Below are 12,346 nucleotides of genomic sequence, written 5' to 3'. Positions count from 1 at the left end.
ATTACGAAATTTATTATATAAGTTTTGAAAATTGATCCATTATATTTAAAAAATCAACACGGTGCGTGAGTAGCATAGATAATGCATAATGCATATAAACATTATAAACTGAAACTGGTGAGTAGAGTGTACGCACGCACTATACGATCATAAATATTGTATCAAGAGTTTCCAGCTCCTAATTTCAAACCATTTCATGATATTTAACAAACTTAATAGAAGTAGCAGTTGCTTACATTTGCAAAAAAACTGAGTCGAATAGTATTATAAATTGTAGAAAGATCTTGGAGAAATTACTTTAATTTATTGAAAGCTTACTTATTTGAGTGGGTGTTGTTATATTTTACTTATAAGAAATTGAAAACAAACACGAGAGATTATTATATAAGTTATTCTATAAGCATTGTCTTATACTTAATCGTATTTGTTTGCGTTGTATTAGATTATGGATAATTATTTCTTAAACAAATAAACTATTCTATTATGTCTGACTTCAAAGTTAAATTAATTCTGTTAGTTCAAATGATTATTTTGATAAATTTTACTAAAACCGATTTTTTGCACAATGCACAACAAAAATATGCAATTCCTCCTTAAAATTAATTTATAAAATCATTACTGCAAACTCAAGAAGTAAATTAAATATCATAATTCAATTTTGGTGTAAATTCATATTTAAGTACAGAGTGATTAAGAATTATTAAAAATAATAACATAGATTATTATTAAAATTTAGACTAAGACTTAAAAAATTATCGGTTTTGTTAAGGGCAACATTTTGTTATGACTCAATGGTCACGTGATCATTTAAGCTTGGGTTTACAGGTTGTAAAACTTGTGAAGAAATCAAGATCTGCGCTTGCCGCCGTTAGTTGGCTTGTGTGAAGAAAAAATTGTGTATTTGTTTTTGTTGTGACAGAAAAAACACTTCAAAATGTCCTCTAAATCGAAAAAGACTGTTACATCTTCAACCAATATAAGTGTTGTGTCGTCAGTGCCAATACCTCCTCAGTCAAGCACTCCTGTTGGTAGCCGCCCTTCTAGCTCTGCCGGCCGGCCCAACAGCCCACTGAGTCCAACAAGACACACACGTCTACAGGAGAAAGATGCTTTACAAAATCTTAATGACCGTCTCGCGGCCTATATTGATAAAGTTCGTCAGCTTGAGAGTGAGAACTCTGGTCTGCGTCGAGAAATACAAACCACACAGGAAGTGGTCACACGCGAGGTATCTAATATAAAGGGTATGTACGAGCATGAGCTCCAAGATGCCAGAAAATTATTAGATGATACGTCAAGGGAAAAAGCTAAATTGGAAATCGATTTGAAGAGGTTGTACGAAGAAAACGACGACCTTAAGAAACAGTAAGATTTTATTTTATTTATATATATTATATATTTATCTAATCTGGTATTTAAACCTAAGGCCCACATTCTGTATATTTTAAGAATTTCTTCCGGCTAACCTTAGCATAGTTTACGTCATCGACGTCGTTTCGGATCGAGCACGGAATGACGAGCGTTCGGGCGACCTCGCCTTTACGACATAGTGACATCATAGCTCAATATAACAATCCAATCATATACAACATTAGACATTCACATATAACTAATGTTGGGTAAATTCGTTATTTACTTCTCAACAAGCATGTTACTATAGATTGTTTGTAAACAAATCAATTCAAAACAATATAATATATAAAATATTACATAGTATAAAACTTGACAACGACTGTAGTCTCAGAAAAAATGATGACCTAGTTATAAATCTATTTGAGTCAAGGTAATAGTATTTCTTATAATAGGTCAAATGTAGATAAACATAGTTCCATTATTTACTTTTTACAAACTGCAAAATATTAAATTACAATATATTTAAGGATTTCCTCAATTTATATCTATATGTGTGTTTATTCTAAATTCAATATTAACTGCTAATTACTAAAACTTAACCTCCAATAGCCCAATAACTAGTCTTACATTTATTTTAACACCTAAGTCCTTTTCAATGTATATTATGAGCATATACATTTTTATTAATTAATAGTTTTTGAAGTGTTTACAAAAAAACTATTAATAATTTTTGTTAGTGTAATTATTAGCATTGTATGTTTATGACTATATAAATAATTCAATTGCAACTTTTCAAACAACAACAAATATTTTCAATAGTGAAACATATTTTCAACTTTCAACTTGGGACATTATGTACTTTTGCTTAAACTCTTATTGAATATTTGTCAATTATAAGGCCCTTGGATTATAAAATCAAAACTAATGAGGAATACAAAATTGTCAACATAATATAATAGTAAAATTAATACTATTACTACTTTCAATTTAGTTTAGTCATAAGTGCTTTATGTGTATCCATGTGGTCTAATGGATTGGAAAATTATTCTAAATAGTTTTTTGATAAATAAATAACAAACATCAAACATAAACAAACATTGATATTGTGCATGGAACATTTTTAATGTTGTCTTAGATTTTCGCGATTATTACACATTGAAATAAAACTAGTTTTTAACGGATTTAATTGCGTATATTAATTATTTTAACATCCCGACGTTTCGAGCACTTTCAAGTGTTCATGGTCATGGGCAGACAAAACATTTTTATTGTACAAAATTTTCAGCATCTGTCTTTAGTTACGAACATTGGCATGCGTTTGACTGAATTACTCCTAAACTGTTGGAACAATCTAAAGTTTAATTTATTAATCTCAGTGCAACAATCTTACTAATTTAATATTTATTTAAGATATTCTAATATCTCTATCATTAAATTTATTTTGCATTTTGGTTCACCAAAACTGAACTAAATATTTTTCACAAATACTTATGTATTCTTAATCATTCTATATTTGCAATCACCTTGCCCTGGTTAGTAGTTGCTATATCCTCCAAAAATTACTTTATAAAATTACTCGATAATTTTAAGCAATGTGATTATTTTATTACCGCATGTTGATAAGTATGTTTAATATTAATCAGTTTTTATGTTCCTGAAAATAAAAAAAAGTTAATAAAGAAATTATTAGAGCAATAATCAACTTTTTAAATATTTTACAAATATTGTTTAGAAAGGCAAAGAAACTAAATATTTTTTTTTATATTTTTAAATCATTTGTTGAGCTTTCGTCACAGCTTTATATGACTTTCAATGAAATAAAGTTTTTAAAAATCGGTAAGGTCATTTCTGTAACAATAATATGAGGACGTTAAGTTACCTTGATTGACCTATGTTGACCCTGACGACCGCGACACACTTGCCCCCACAAGGCTTTACGCCTACGGAATTTAAGTGTACTAAGTCGTTATGTCTTTAAAAATGACAGTGTCAAGTAAATGATAAAAATAAAGTTCCGTTAATTATTAAATAATTAATATTGTAGGTAAGATTATCAAAAATATTATTTTAAGAATACTAGTCTATTGTTAAAATTAGTAAGTAAATTAAAACTTAGTAAAGTAACAAACGGCTGATGTTTATTCTGACTCCAATTGCCAATATTTAATCGTTTGTCATTTGCTTCCTGGATCTTCTAGAATTAAAATTACTAGAGCAAAAGTATTTTTGTTTTACCGTTAAAAAAATTTATTTCGATGAAAAAAAATACTGCGAAATTCATAACGTTAATCATCAAGCTGTTAAAAGTTTCGCTTTGTTACAAAATTATATTTACTTGAATAAGTAACATGCGTTGAAAATTGTTACACATATATATTTTTCTTTTAAAGGAAATAAAACGCATAATATTCGAAATTTCGATCTACAGACATATTGTGTGATGTTACTGTGTGTGTCGATTTTCAGTCGAATAGACTAGTTGCCGAAAATTATTAGTAAATCTATTTATAGATTTATAGAACTTAAACTAGATACACCAAAATAACTGATTACAGAATTTGATGAAAAATTAAGATTTCTTCTTGAGTTTGTATTTGGTCATTTGAGTATGCGAGATATGATATTAACTTTAGAGGTGACGTAATTATTGTTAAAATAACCGTGACGTTAAGATTCCTTCACGTAAAACGAAAACAAGTTTATAAGGCAACGTGATTATTACACCGAAAAAAATAAATATATATTTAAAACTTTAAAATTATTTAAACACGTATGATGATTTAAAAATGCTTTTAGTCATGTAGTATTTGCGCTCCCCCGCATTGCTAGCAAATTATTGTAGATATAAAGTACGTATATCTAAATATAAAATCGAATTAAACACATGTCGAGTTATATAAAAACATGCTTGTTTCTCTACGAAGAATTAACATATAAAATTGTATTTTAAAGTTGACACTAGTTTTTACCTATAAATCTTTTTTTTTTTTTAATAATGCTGTCTTCTTTCGTGTGTTAAATTAATAATGACGGAAAGCCGAATGAGATCATTGTTTTTACAGAACTTTTGAGCACTCGATTCTTTTTATGAACAAATCGCATTACGTATATCATTGACAAATAAATACTTTAAGCATTATGTCATAGTATGCTCAAGTAATATGTCATTAATACAGGTCGACCTTCTATCAGGTTACACTATTTGTGTAACTTAATAGAACCTCAGCGCCGTTTTATACCTTTACTTGAAAAACTGCTTATGGAATTATCATAATCAGCTGGTATAATTTTAGTAAAAATAAACAATAGGAATTGTGTTATATTTTATAACACAAATTAATCAACATCGCTACTAACATTTTTGACGATAATAGTTATGTATCTAAATTAGATATTTTTTGTACGATTTATGATACCATTTACCGTTAAGTTGACTATACCTTACTGTTATAGTTTCATATTAATAACGGGTATCCTAACGCATTGCTCAAATTAGATAATGCCTCTTAGAAAAACATCACGAGTAGTGTAATTTTTTATTTTATTTCATTGGAACCGTCTCAAATTAATTAACCATTTATAAAATAAATTTCCTTTCGGAAAAGTTATCGAGTAATAAACAAAAAAAAACTTCTAATATTACACTTTCGAATTTGTTTACGTTTATATAGTTAAAAGATCGTCATCGAAGGATACTAAAATTATATTCAAAAGAACAAATAAATATTATAATCTTTGACAATCGGATAATAAATATGTATACGACACCGGTAAAATTTTATAGAAGAACTAGTGACAAATTCACAAGTTTCGTAACCACGTTGATTCGTTACCCATAAGGGTGGATATATTTTTAGTGTGAATTAAAACAGGACTACCCTCGAGGTAAAATCCCATAGATAGATATTGAACATAATAAAAACGTCATAAAATCCTATATATTTCCCTTTCTACTTTATGTTTAGTAATAAAGTTAACAGAAATATATGTTTTAGGTATTTTTTAGCTAGGCTTCTATGAAATTTTTAAATTCTCTACGTATTATACTTTTTTTTTTTTAAAGATACATATATTACCCTGTAATAAATATTAACCGTAACATCGACGATAGAATATCTGATGAGTGAAGAATAAAAAATATTTATACATTATTAGTCGTATGGGTGCCGTTTATATCTCTTAAGCTCTGTTATCAAAATTGCAACCTAGCAATCATGTCGTATAATATAATGATAACATTTTATTAAATATAAAATATACTTTGTATGTTGTTAATTTATAATTCAAAGTTACTAATATCATAAGGTTTATTTCAATAAATACCGCTACTCATATTAAAAAATTATCCTTATGTTTATTTTACATTAAAAACGCTCATTGTTATTGTGATTCAATTCGACAATTACATATTCGTGAATTTTAAAATAAAATTTTATTCGTGAATTTTATTTTTATGTAGAAACGCACACATTAACTAAGTTGTTCGTATTTTAAATAAAAGTGACGCTACCATGTTTATATGTATTATCATAGTTATTTTCAGTGTGGACGCTGCTACGTTGTATTTTCACGATGAAGCGCCCTGTGACGTATTAGGCAAAAGTCACGCAAGCAGCTTATGTAAATAATAGGGGAACATAAAATATTGCGTTTAAAAAGAAAACAATGTTTAAGTAAATTTTTTTAGGAACTGGATAAATATAATCGCTATATGAAAAGAATATATATTGAAATGTGTTTTGTTATTATTTTTAGAACAAAAACGAAAACGAATTTTAATTATGTAGAACGTATGTTTTTTATTCGACTGAATCATAAAAATGTTCACCTTACAATAAAATGTAATTACAAGAGCAAGTGATGTGTTTAATCGTTCGCCATTTATAAATATGTGTGTCAAGATAATTTTTAGCGACGATTCATTTTTTCATGTTTTATTTATTTTTTTAATCTTTTTCTTCAGTTTGGATAAGAAGACGAAGGATTGTCAACAAGCAGAAAATTTAGCGCGCCATTATGAAACTCGCTTTACGGAAGAAAGCAATAAATATAATACTGCCCTTGCTGACAAGAAGAAGGCGCAGGATGAGGCCAGGGTTTGTATTTAATTAATTTTAATTTATAAATCGATTTAATCGACAATAATACCAATTCAAACTTTTTCATTTTTAAAGTTACTAAGCATTAGCAAAGTTGATATGGTTAAACCGGTTTTACTTAAAAATGATAAAGAGCGTCACTATCAACTGCATTAAAGTATATTAAAATTGTTGTACAGGATACCCAGTTTATATTATACATTGTTCGAAATTTTCATAAACAGTATCGAGTTGTTATTTTTGGGTTCAATGTTAATCAATTGTAGTTTAAAATTTGTCATTTTTATTAAATATGTGTAATTATTATATATATTTGTTGCAAACAATATAATGTGATTAAATGAATGTATGTTTCATCCAAATGATTTGGAACATTGTACAGCTGTTTTAATAATCACTTGAAGATTTATATATCGTCGTACAATATTTGGCTCACCAGTCATATCAATGAAATAAGTACACATATTAAAATAATTCCAACCAGAAGCGATATTAGCATTAACTTGTTTTTTATTTTCTGTAGGAACTGGCTAAAGAACTTGAGAAGCTTCGTAAAGTGTACGCCGATACCCGCAAGACTCTCGAAGAAGAAATGCTTTGTCGCATCGACATGGAGAACACTGTGCAGAGTCTACGCGAGGAATTATCTTTCAAGGAGCAAGTATTCCAGCAGGAGCTGCACGAGACGCGTACCAGACGTCAAGTCGAAATATCCGAAATTGGTGAGTTATAATTCTTTTAAATATGCTTTTTTTTAAGTAAAACTAAAAAGATTAAGATATAATAATATAGGTTTCAATATTAATGTCAAAGCAAAAAGGTTGCTTTTTCATTCTATTAAAACAACAATACTTTTATGGTTAATAGTTGGAATTTAGCTTATTAATGGTAAACTTTAATATAAATGGTATTTATATAAAATATAATAATAAAATATGTTAACTTAGAGTGAAAATATTTAACTCACAGATGGTCGTCTTGCTCAACAATATGAGGCTAAACTACAACAGAGCCTGCAAGAACTACGTGAGCAACAGGAAGCTAACATTAAGGCTAATCGCGATGAAATTGAAGCCCTTTATGAAAATAAGGTATTTTTAGAATTATGTACGACTACTTATGTTATTAAGATGTTTTATTTCTCTAACTTACTTTTTTCTTCATCATAAATGGGTGTAAGTAAAGTGGCTGACTGACAATATATTTATTAGATTTCTAGGCAAGTCACTCAAACTTGTAAAGTTATGATATGATACTGCTAAACTGTGACTTTCTAGAATAACATTTCATATACAGTCTGCTAACAATCGTCAAGACCGTTAGCACAACTATTATACTGTTGCAATTTATTTTTTTAACAAAAACAATTGCTATAAAAAGTGAGATACTTCTTCTAGTGGTAATTTGTGTGTGCAAACTCAAGTGCATTCACAAATGCCCCATTCCCATGAGCTGATGAAATATCCCAATTTTCAGACCTGTAAATCCGACACTATGTATATACATAAATATTAGTCTCGTGCAATTTTTAGTATTCATAATAGACAATCAAAATAGACTATATATAGAATATCAATAGTTATTTACTAAACAGCCTGAAGATATGCCATATAAAGTTAATATAACCTGAATTCGTCTTTAGATGAAGAACTTGCAATCTGCTGCGCATCGCAACAGTAGCGCAGCGACGGTGGCCGTGGAAGAGCTGCGTACCATGCGCACGCGCATCGACAGCCTCAACTCCACGCTTAACGACCTTGAGAACAAGAATGCTTCACTCAGTGTAAGTAATATATTTTTGTATGAATTAGTATTTATTTTATATATATATAGCAGCCGCCTAAGGTCCTAAACGGATCCTTTTAATTTCTTATATATATTTTTTAAATAAGGGATCGTTTTTAATTTCTTATATATTTCTGTTACATAATTATCAAATAAGATAATACACCTTCATTCTCGTAATATCACCTACGTTACTGCTCTGTCTTCATGGGTCAAAACGTGATGATATATTGTCTGCAATTTTTATCAATAAATAGTCTAACAAACAAATAACATTTTCATAATTATTTATATTCACTCCTATACTAGTTTTGTTTTTGTGAAACATCGGAATTCACTTGCTAGTTGTATTGTTTTTATAATTGCAAAATCAATTTTATTTTAAACAGAACCGTTGCCGTGAATTGGAGCGCCAACTGGAGTCAGAACGCGCACGTCACGCTGAGGATCTAGCTTCTCTTGAACAAGAACTTGCGCGTCTGCGAGACGAAATGGCAGCTCAACTGCGAGAGTATGCTACGTTGATGGACATCAAGATATCGTTAGACCACGAAATCGCTACATACCGTGCACTCCTCGAGGGCGAGGAAGACAGGTTAACAATAATAATTGAATATACTCCTTATTAAGATGCATTTCACAGTTACAAATGTTAAATAATTTTTGAAACATTAACAGGTTCTAATATCTACATTAATTCCTGGTTTATTATTATTTACTAAATCAGCATTATTCCTGTCATAGGTTAAATCTCACATCCCAGTCGCCTGGACGCGATTCTCGTGCATCGATGAGCGCAACATCAGCTAGCGGAGGTCGCATCACCCCCGGCCGACGCGCCACTCCTCTACGAGCTGCTCGCAAGCGTACTCTGCTCGATGAGAGCGAAGAACGCAGTCTACAGGACTTCAGTGTCACTTCCAGCGCTAAAGGAGATCTAGAAGTTGCCGAGGCCTGCCCCGATGGTAGCTTCGTTAAGATCAAGAACAAGGGAAAGAAGGTACACAATATAGGAAACAATCTACCATTTAAAGTTTAATAATCTTTAACATATAATAAAGTCTTTATAGTTATAAAATATAACTTCTAAGAAAAATAACAACATTTTCAATATTACAATTTCAACAGGAGTTGAGCTTAGGTGGATTCCAAATTATCCGGAAGGCTGGAGACCAAGAAACAGTGTTCAAGTTCCATCGCACTGTAAAACTTGAACCCGGTGCGATCGCGACTGTGTGGTCAGCGGACGCCGGTGCAGACCACGATCCCCCGCGAGACATCGTCATGAAGGGACAGAAATGGTTTGTCGCAGACAACTTCACGACCACGCTGTTTAACAACGACCAGGAGGTATGAGCAAACATCTCACCCCTACAATATAAGCATTCATGAGCTAGAAACAATTTTATATATCTAAATATTAAATTACAGGAAGTAGCAGTGTCGGAGCGACAGCGGCGACAGATTAGTACAAGCGCACAGCGACATCGCGAGCTTGCACATAAATTCCCTCGCCGTGAACAGGTACTTATTTGTAATACTTTAATAAATGTGTTGTGGTATAAAAAAACTTCATATAAACATATAATGCAGAATAAGGCTTTACAGACAAATTGGCATTAACTATGTTTCTATTTATTCCAGCTCGGAGAAATTCGCGAAGGAGAAGAGAATTGCCGCATTATGTAACATATCAACTCAAATCGCCGCGTTTTGGTGGCGCTAAAGTTTTTATTACAAGGTGCCTCACTACTCCTTAGGTTTGAATTTCGCCCTGTGGGCTTTATCTTAACATACCTACGTAACACAAGTTTAACAGTGCTAGTTGGACTTGATAGATTGGTAAGATGCGAGGTTCAGAAATCATGGAATAATATAGAATCTATTTTGACATATTTAAATCTTACCTATTTATGAAGCCACAACTGGGCATTTATTTCCAGTGTCGTTTTAGTTTCGACATTTTAAAATTTACATCACTAAATGTAATTCACCCAAAATCACATGATTTTTTTTTATAAAAATAGATCTTTACTGCCACATGGCCTTTTCACATCAAGCTCAGACATTGTGAACAAAGTACAAAGATAGTAGTTCACTGTAATATAAGTATAGATTTATTATAATTATTATGTAACTTCTATAAAAATATTTCAGTCATTAATGTCTATACATACAAATCAACAACAACAATATAATAAAGGTAGATTAAATCTACTTAATTTTCTACTTTCATAGTAACTATGTACTATTATTAAAGTAATTTCTTTAGCTTATAAGATACATTTGACCGTATCACACTAGATGTCAATTTAGAATAAGTGGCATTTGTCATTTTATTAAATGCTAACAAACGCAGGTGCAAGTCTCAAAAAAATGTTAATAATCGAGAGATGATGTTTTAAGAAAAGAAGCATTTTTAATATTATGCAAATGGCTTATCATATTTTTTCTTTAATCTAATAATATATTATTTCTTAACATTAACACTGAATTGTCTTAACTTTATATTTAAGGTAAATTAATTTTCACATGGTATGTTTTTTAAATCCAGAGAGGATAGAATCTAATTTAATTGCATTATTTTTATTTTGTTTAAAGTGCAATCATGTGACTTTTTATTTCGACCCTGCCGTAATGTTTTCCATGTGTAAATTACATATTGAATAAAAGTTTATTTAGGTTTAATGCATTGTGACTTTTATTTTGAAATCCTACCGGCCTTTGCATAGTTAAAAATATCATAAAAAATTTAAATTTTAGGAACCATTTTTTTTATAAACTCTATATTGTAGTTTCTAAAAAGTTGCCCACAAACACATAAACTAATATGTCTTAAATCTATATTATCCATATTCAGTGGTAGCTGACCAATCAATGATCAAGAGTTACAGATTTAATAATAAATTAGTATTTTTTTAATTAAGTGCATTTTAATATAATCATTATTTTTATGCCTTATATATTTTTTAATAACTTTTAAAACCGATTATTATTAAAAAGCTTATAAGCTAAAGTAAAGTAAACATGTTATACCTACAAAGCGGAGCATTATTTTACAAAATATAAGTCATTCTATAATAATTTATTTGTACTTAATATAATGTGATTAAATCAAACAATAGATATGTTCAAACCCAGGCACCAGGCAAGCACTACTGAATGTTCATGTGCCTATTTTTTGTATATAATGTATCTCGTACGGCGGTGAAGAAAAACATTGTAAGAACACCTACTGTCAGATTTAACTATGTCACATGTTTAATCAACCAACAACCGGCATGGAACACGGTAGTGGAATTAACTCCAAATCTTCACAAAAGGAGTAACTAAAGCTACCATTTAGAGTAATAAGCAATTGTTTATCACAATATGTGAAATAAACTAATAATTTGAGACTCTTGAATCTTAAGAATTTAGTTGAGTGTTATTAATTACTGCTACACCAATCACACAAATCACCCATCCACCATTATTATTGAAATTAAGGTGTAACCCATTTTACTGGTTTGATACTTGATATGACGAAAATGTTGATAGTATAAAATCACATCACACACAATATGCATTACTTCATAAAAATGTTTTCGAAGGCCCAAAACGTTATTCACGCAAGAAGATTTAATAGTTTTGATACTTTTAATAGAACTAATAGATATAGTGTTTAAATCAGATTGGTAACTCGGCCTTTGCTCAAAATTAATGTCAAAAACTGGCGGTCAATCTATGAGAATATATATTTATGATATAGGTTGGCAGATTTTGTCACCTGTTTGTAAGCCGTGACCACTTCTCATGTAATGAGATATATTTAAAATATTTTCTCAATAAAGATAAAAGTTAAAGAGGTTATAAGCGGAGTGCTGAAGGCCGTTACTTATAATGGTGGACTTGCATTGAGGACAACCATTAAATAAAAACAAGGTTCAAAGGTCTTAATTTTGGCTGATCGTTGCATGGCTAGATTATCTATTAGGCAGTATAGGCAACCAAACTACTTTATCTGATATAAAATTATTTGGTAATGAAATTTTTGAAGCCAATTATTTATCTTATTTGATGATGACATATCTGCGTTATCTCGGATTATAAATACAAGTCACCTACCT

General features: G+C 30.1%; 1 protein-coding gene across 1 annotated transcript; it reads left to right on the top strand.

The window, feature by feature from the left end:
• Nucleotides 1-810: 810 nt before the first annotated feature.
• Nucleotides 811-10,676, top strand: LOC125074057 (lamin-C-like). Its single transcript, XM_047685320.1, has 10 exons — nucleotides 811-1,365; nucleotides 6,317-6,449; nucleotides 6,976-7,174; nucleotides 7,422-7,543; nucleotides 8,095-8,235; nucleotides 8,627-8,832; nucleotides 8,982-9,237; nucleotides 9,366-9,587; nucleotides 9,669-9,761; nucleotides 9,882-10,676. The coding sequence occupies exons 1-10, from the start codon at nucleotides 935-937 to the stop codon at nucleotides 9,924-9,926; spliced, it is 1,848 nt and encodes a 615-aa protein (XP_047541276.1). The 5' UTR covers nucleotides 811-934; the 3' UTR covers nucleotides 9,927-10,676.
• The last annotated feature ends 1,670 nt before the right edge of the window (nucleotides 10,677-12,346 follow it).

The sequence above is a fragment of the Vanessa atalanta genome, chromosome 1, assembly GCF_905147765.1.
Source record: "Vanessa atalanta chromosome 1, ilVanAtal1.2, whole genome shotgun sequence".
Classification (NCBI taxonomy): domain Eukaryota; kingdom Metazoa; phylum Arthropoda; class Insecta; order Lepidoptera; family Nymphalidae; genus Vanessa; species Vanessa atalanta.
Note: the sequence above shows the minus strand (reverse complement) of the source record. Positions and strands in the feature narration are given on the sequence as shown.

Excerpts from the sequence above, each read along its gene's own strand:
- LOC125074057 (XM_047685320.1), top strand. The coding sequence starts at position 935 with ATGTCCTCTAAATCGAAAAAGACTGTTACATCTTCAACCAATATAAGT. Across the intron at positions 1,366-6,316 it reads AACGACGACCTTAAGAAACA|TTTGGATAAGAAGACGAAGG; the intron begins GTAAGATTTTAT and ends CTTTTTCTTCAG. Across the intron at positions 6,450-6,975 it reads AGGCGCAGGATGAGGCCAGG|GAACTGGCTAAAGAACTTGA; the intron begins GTTTGTATTTAA and ends TATTTTCTGTAG.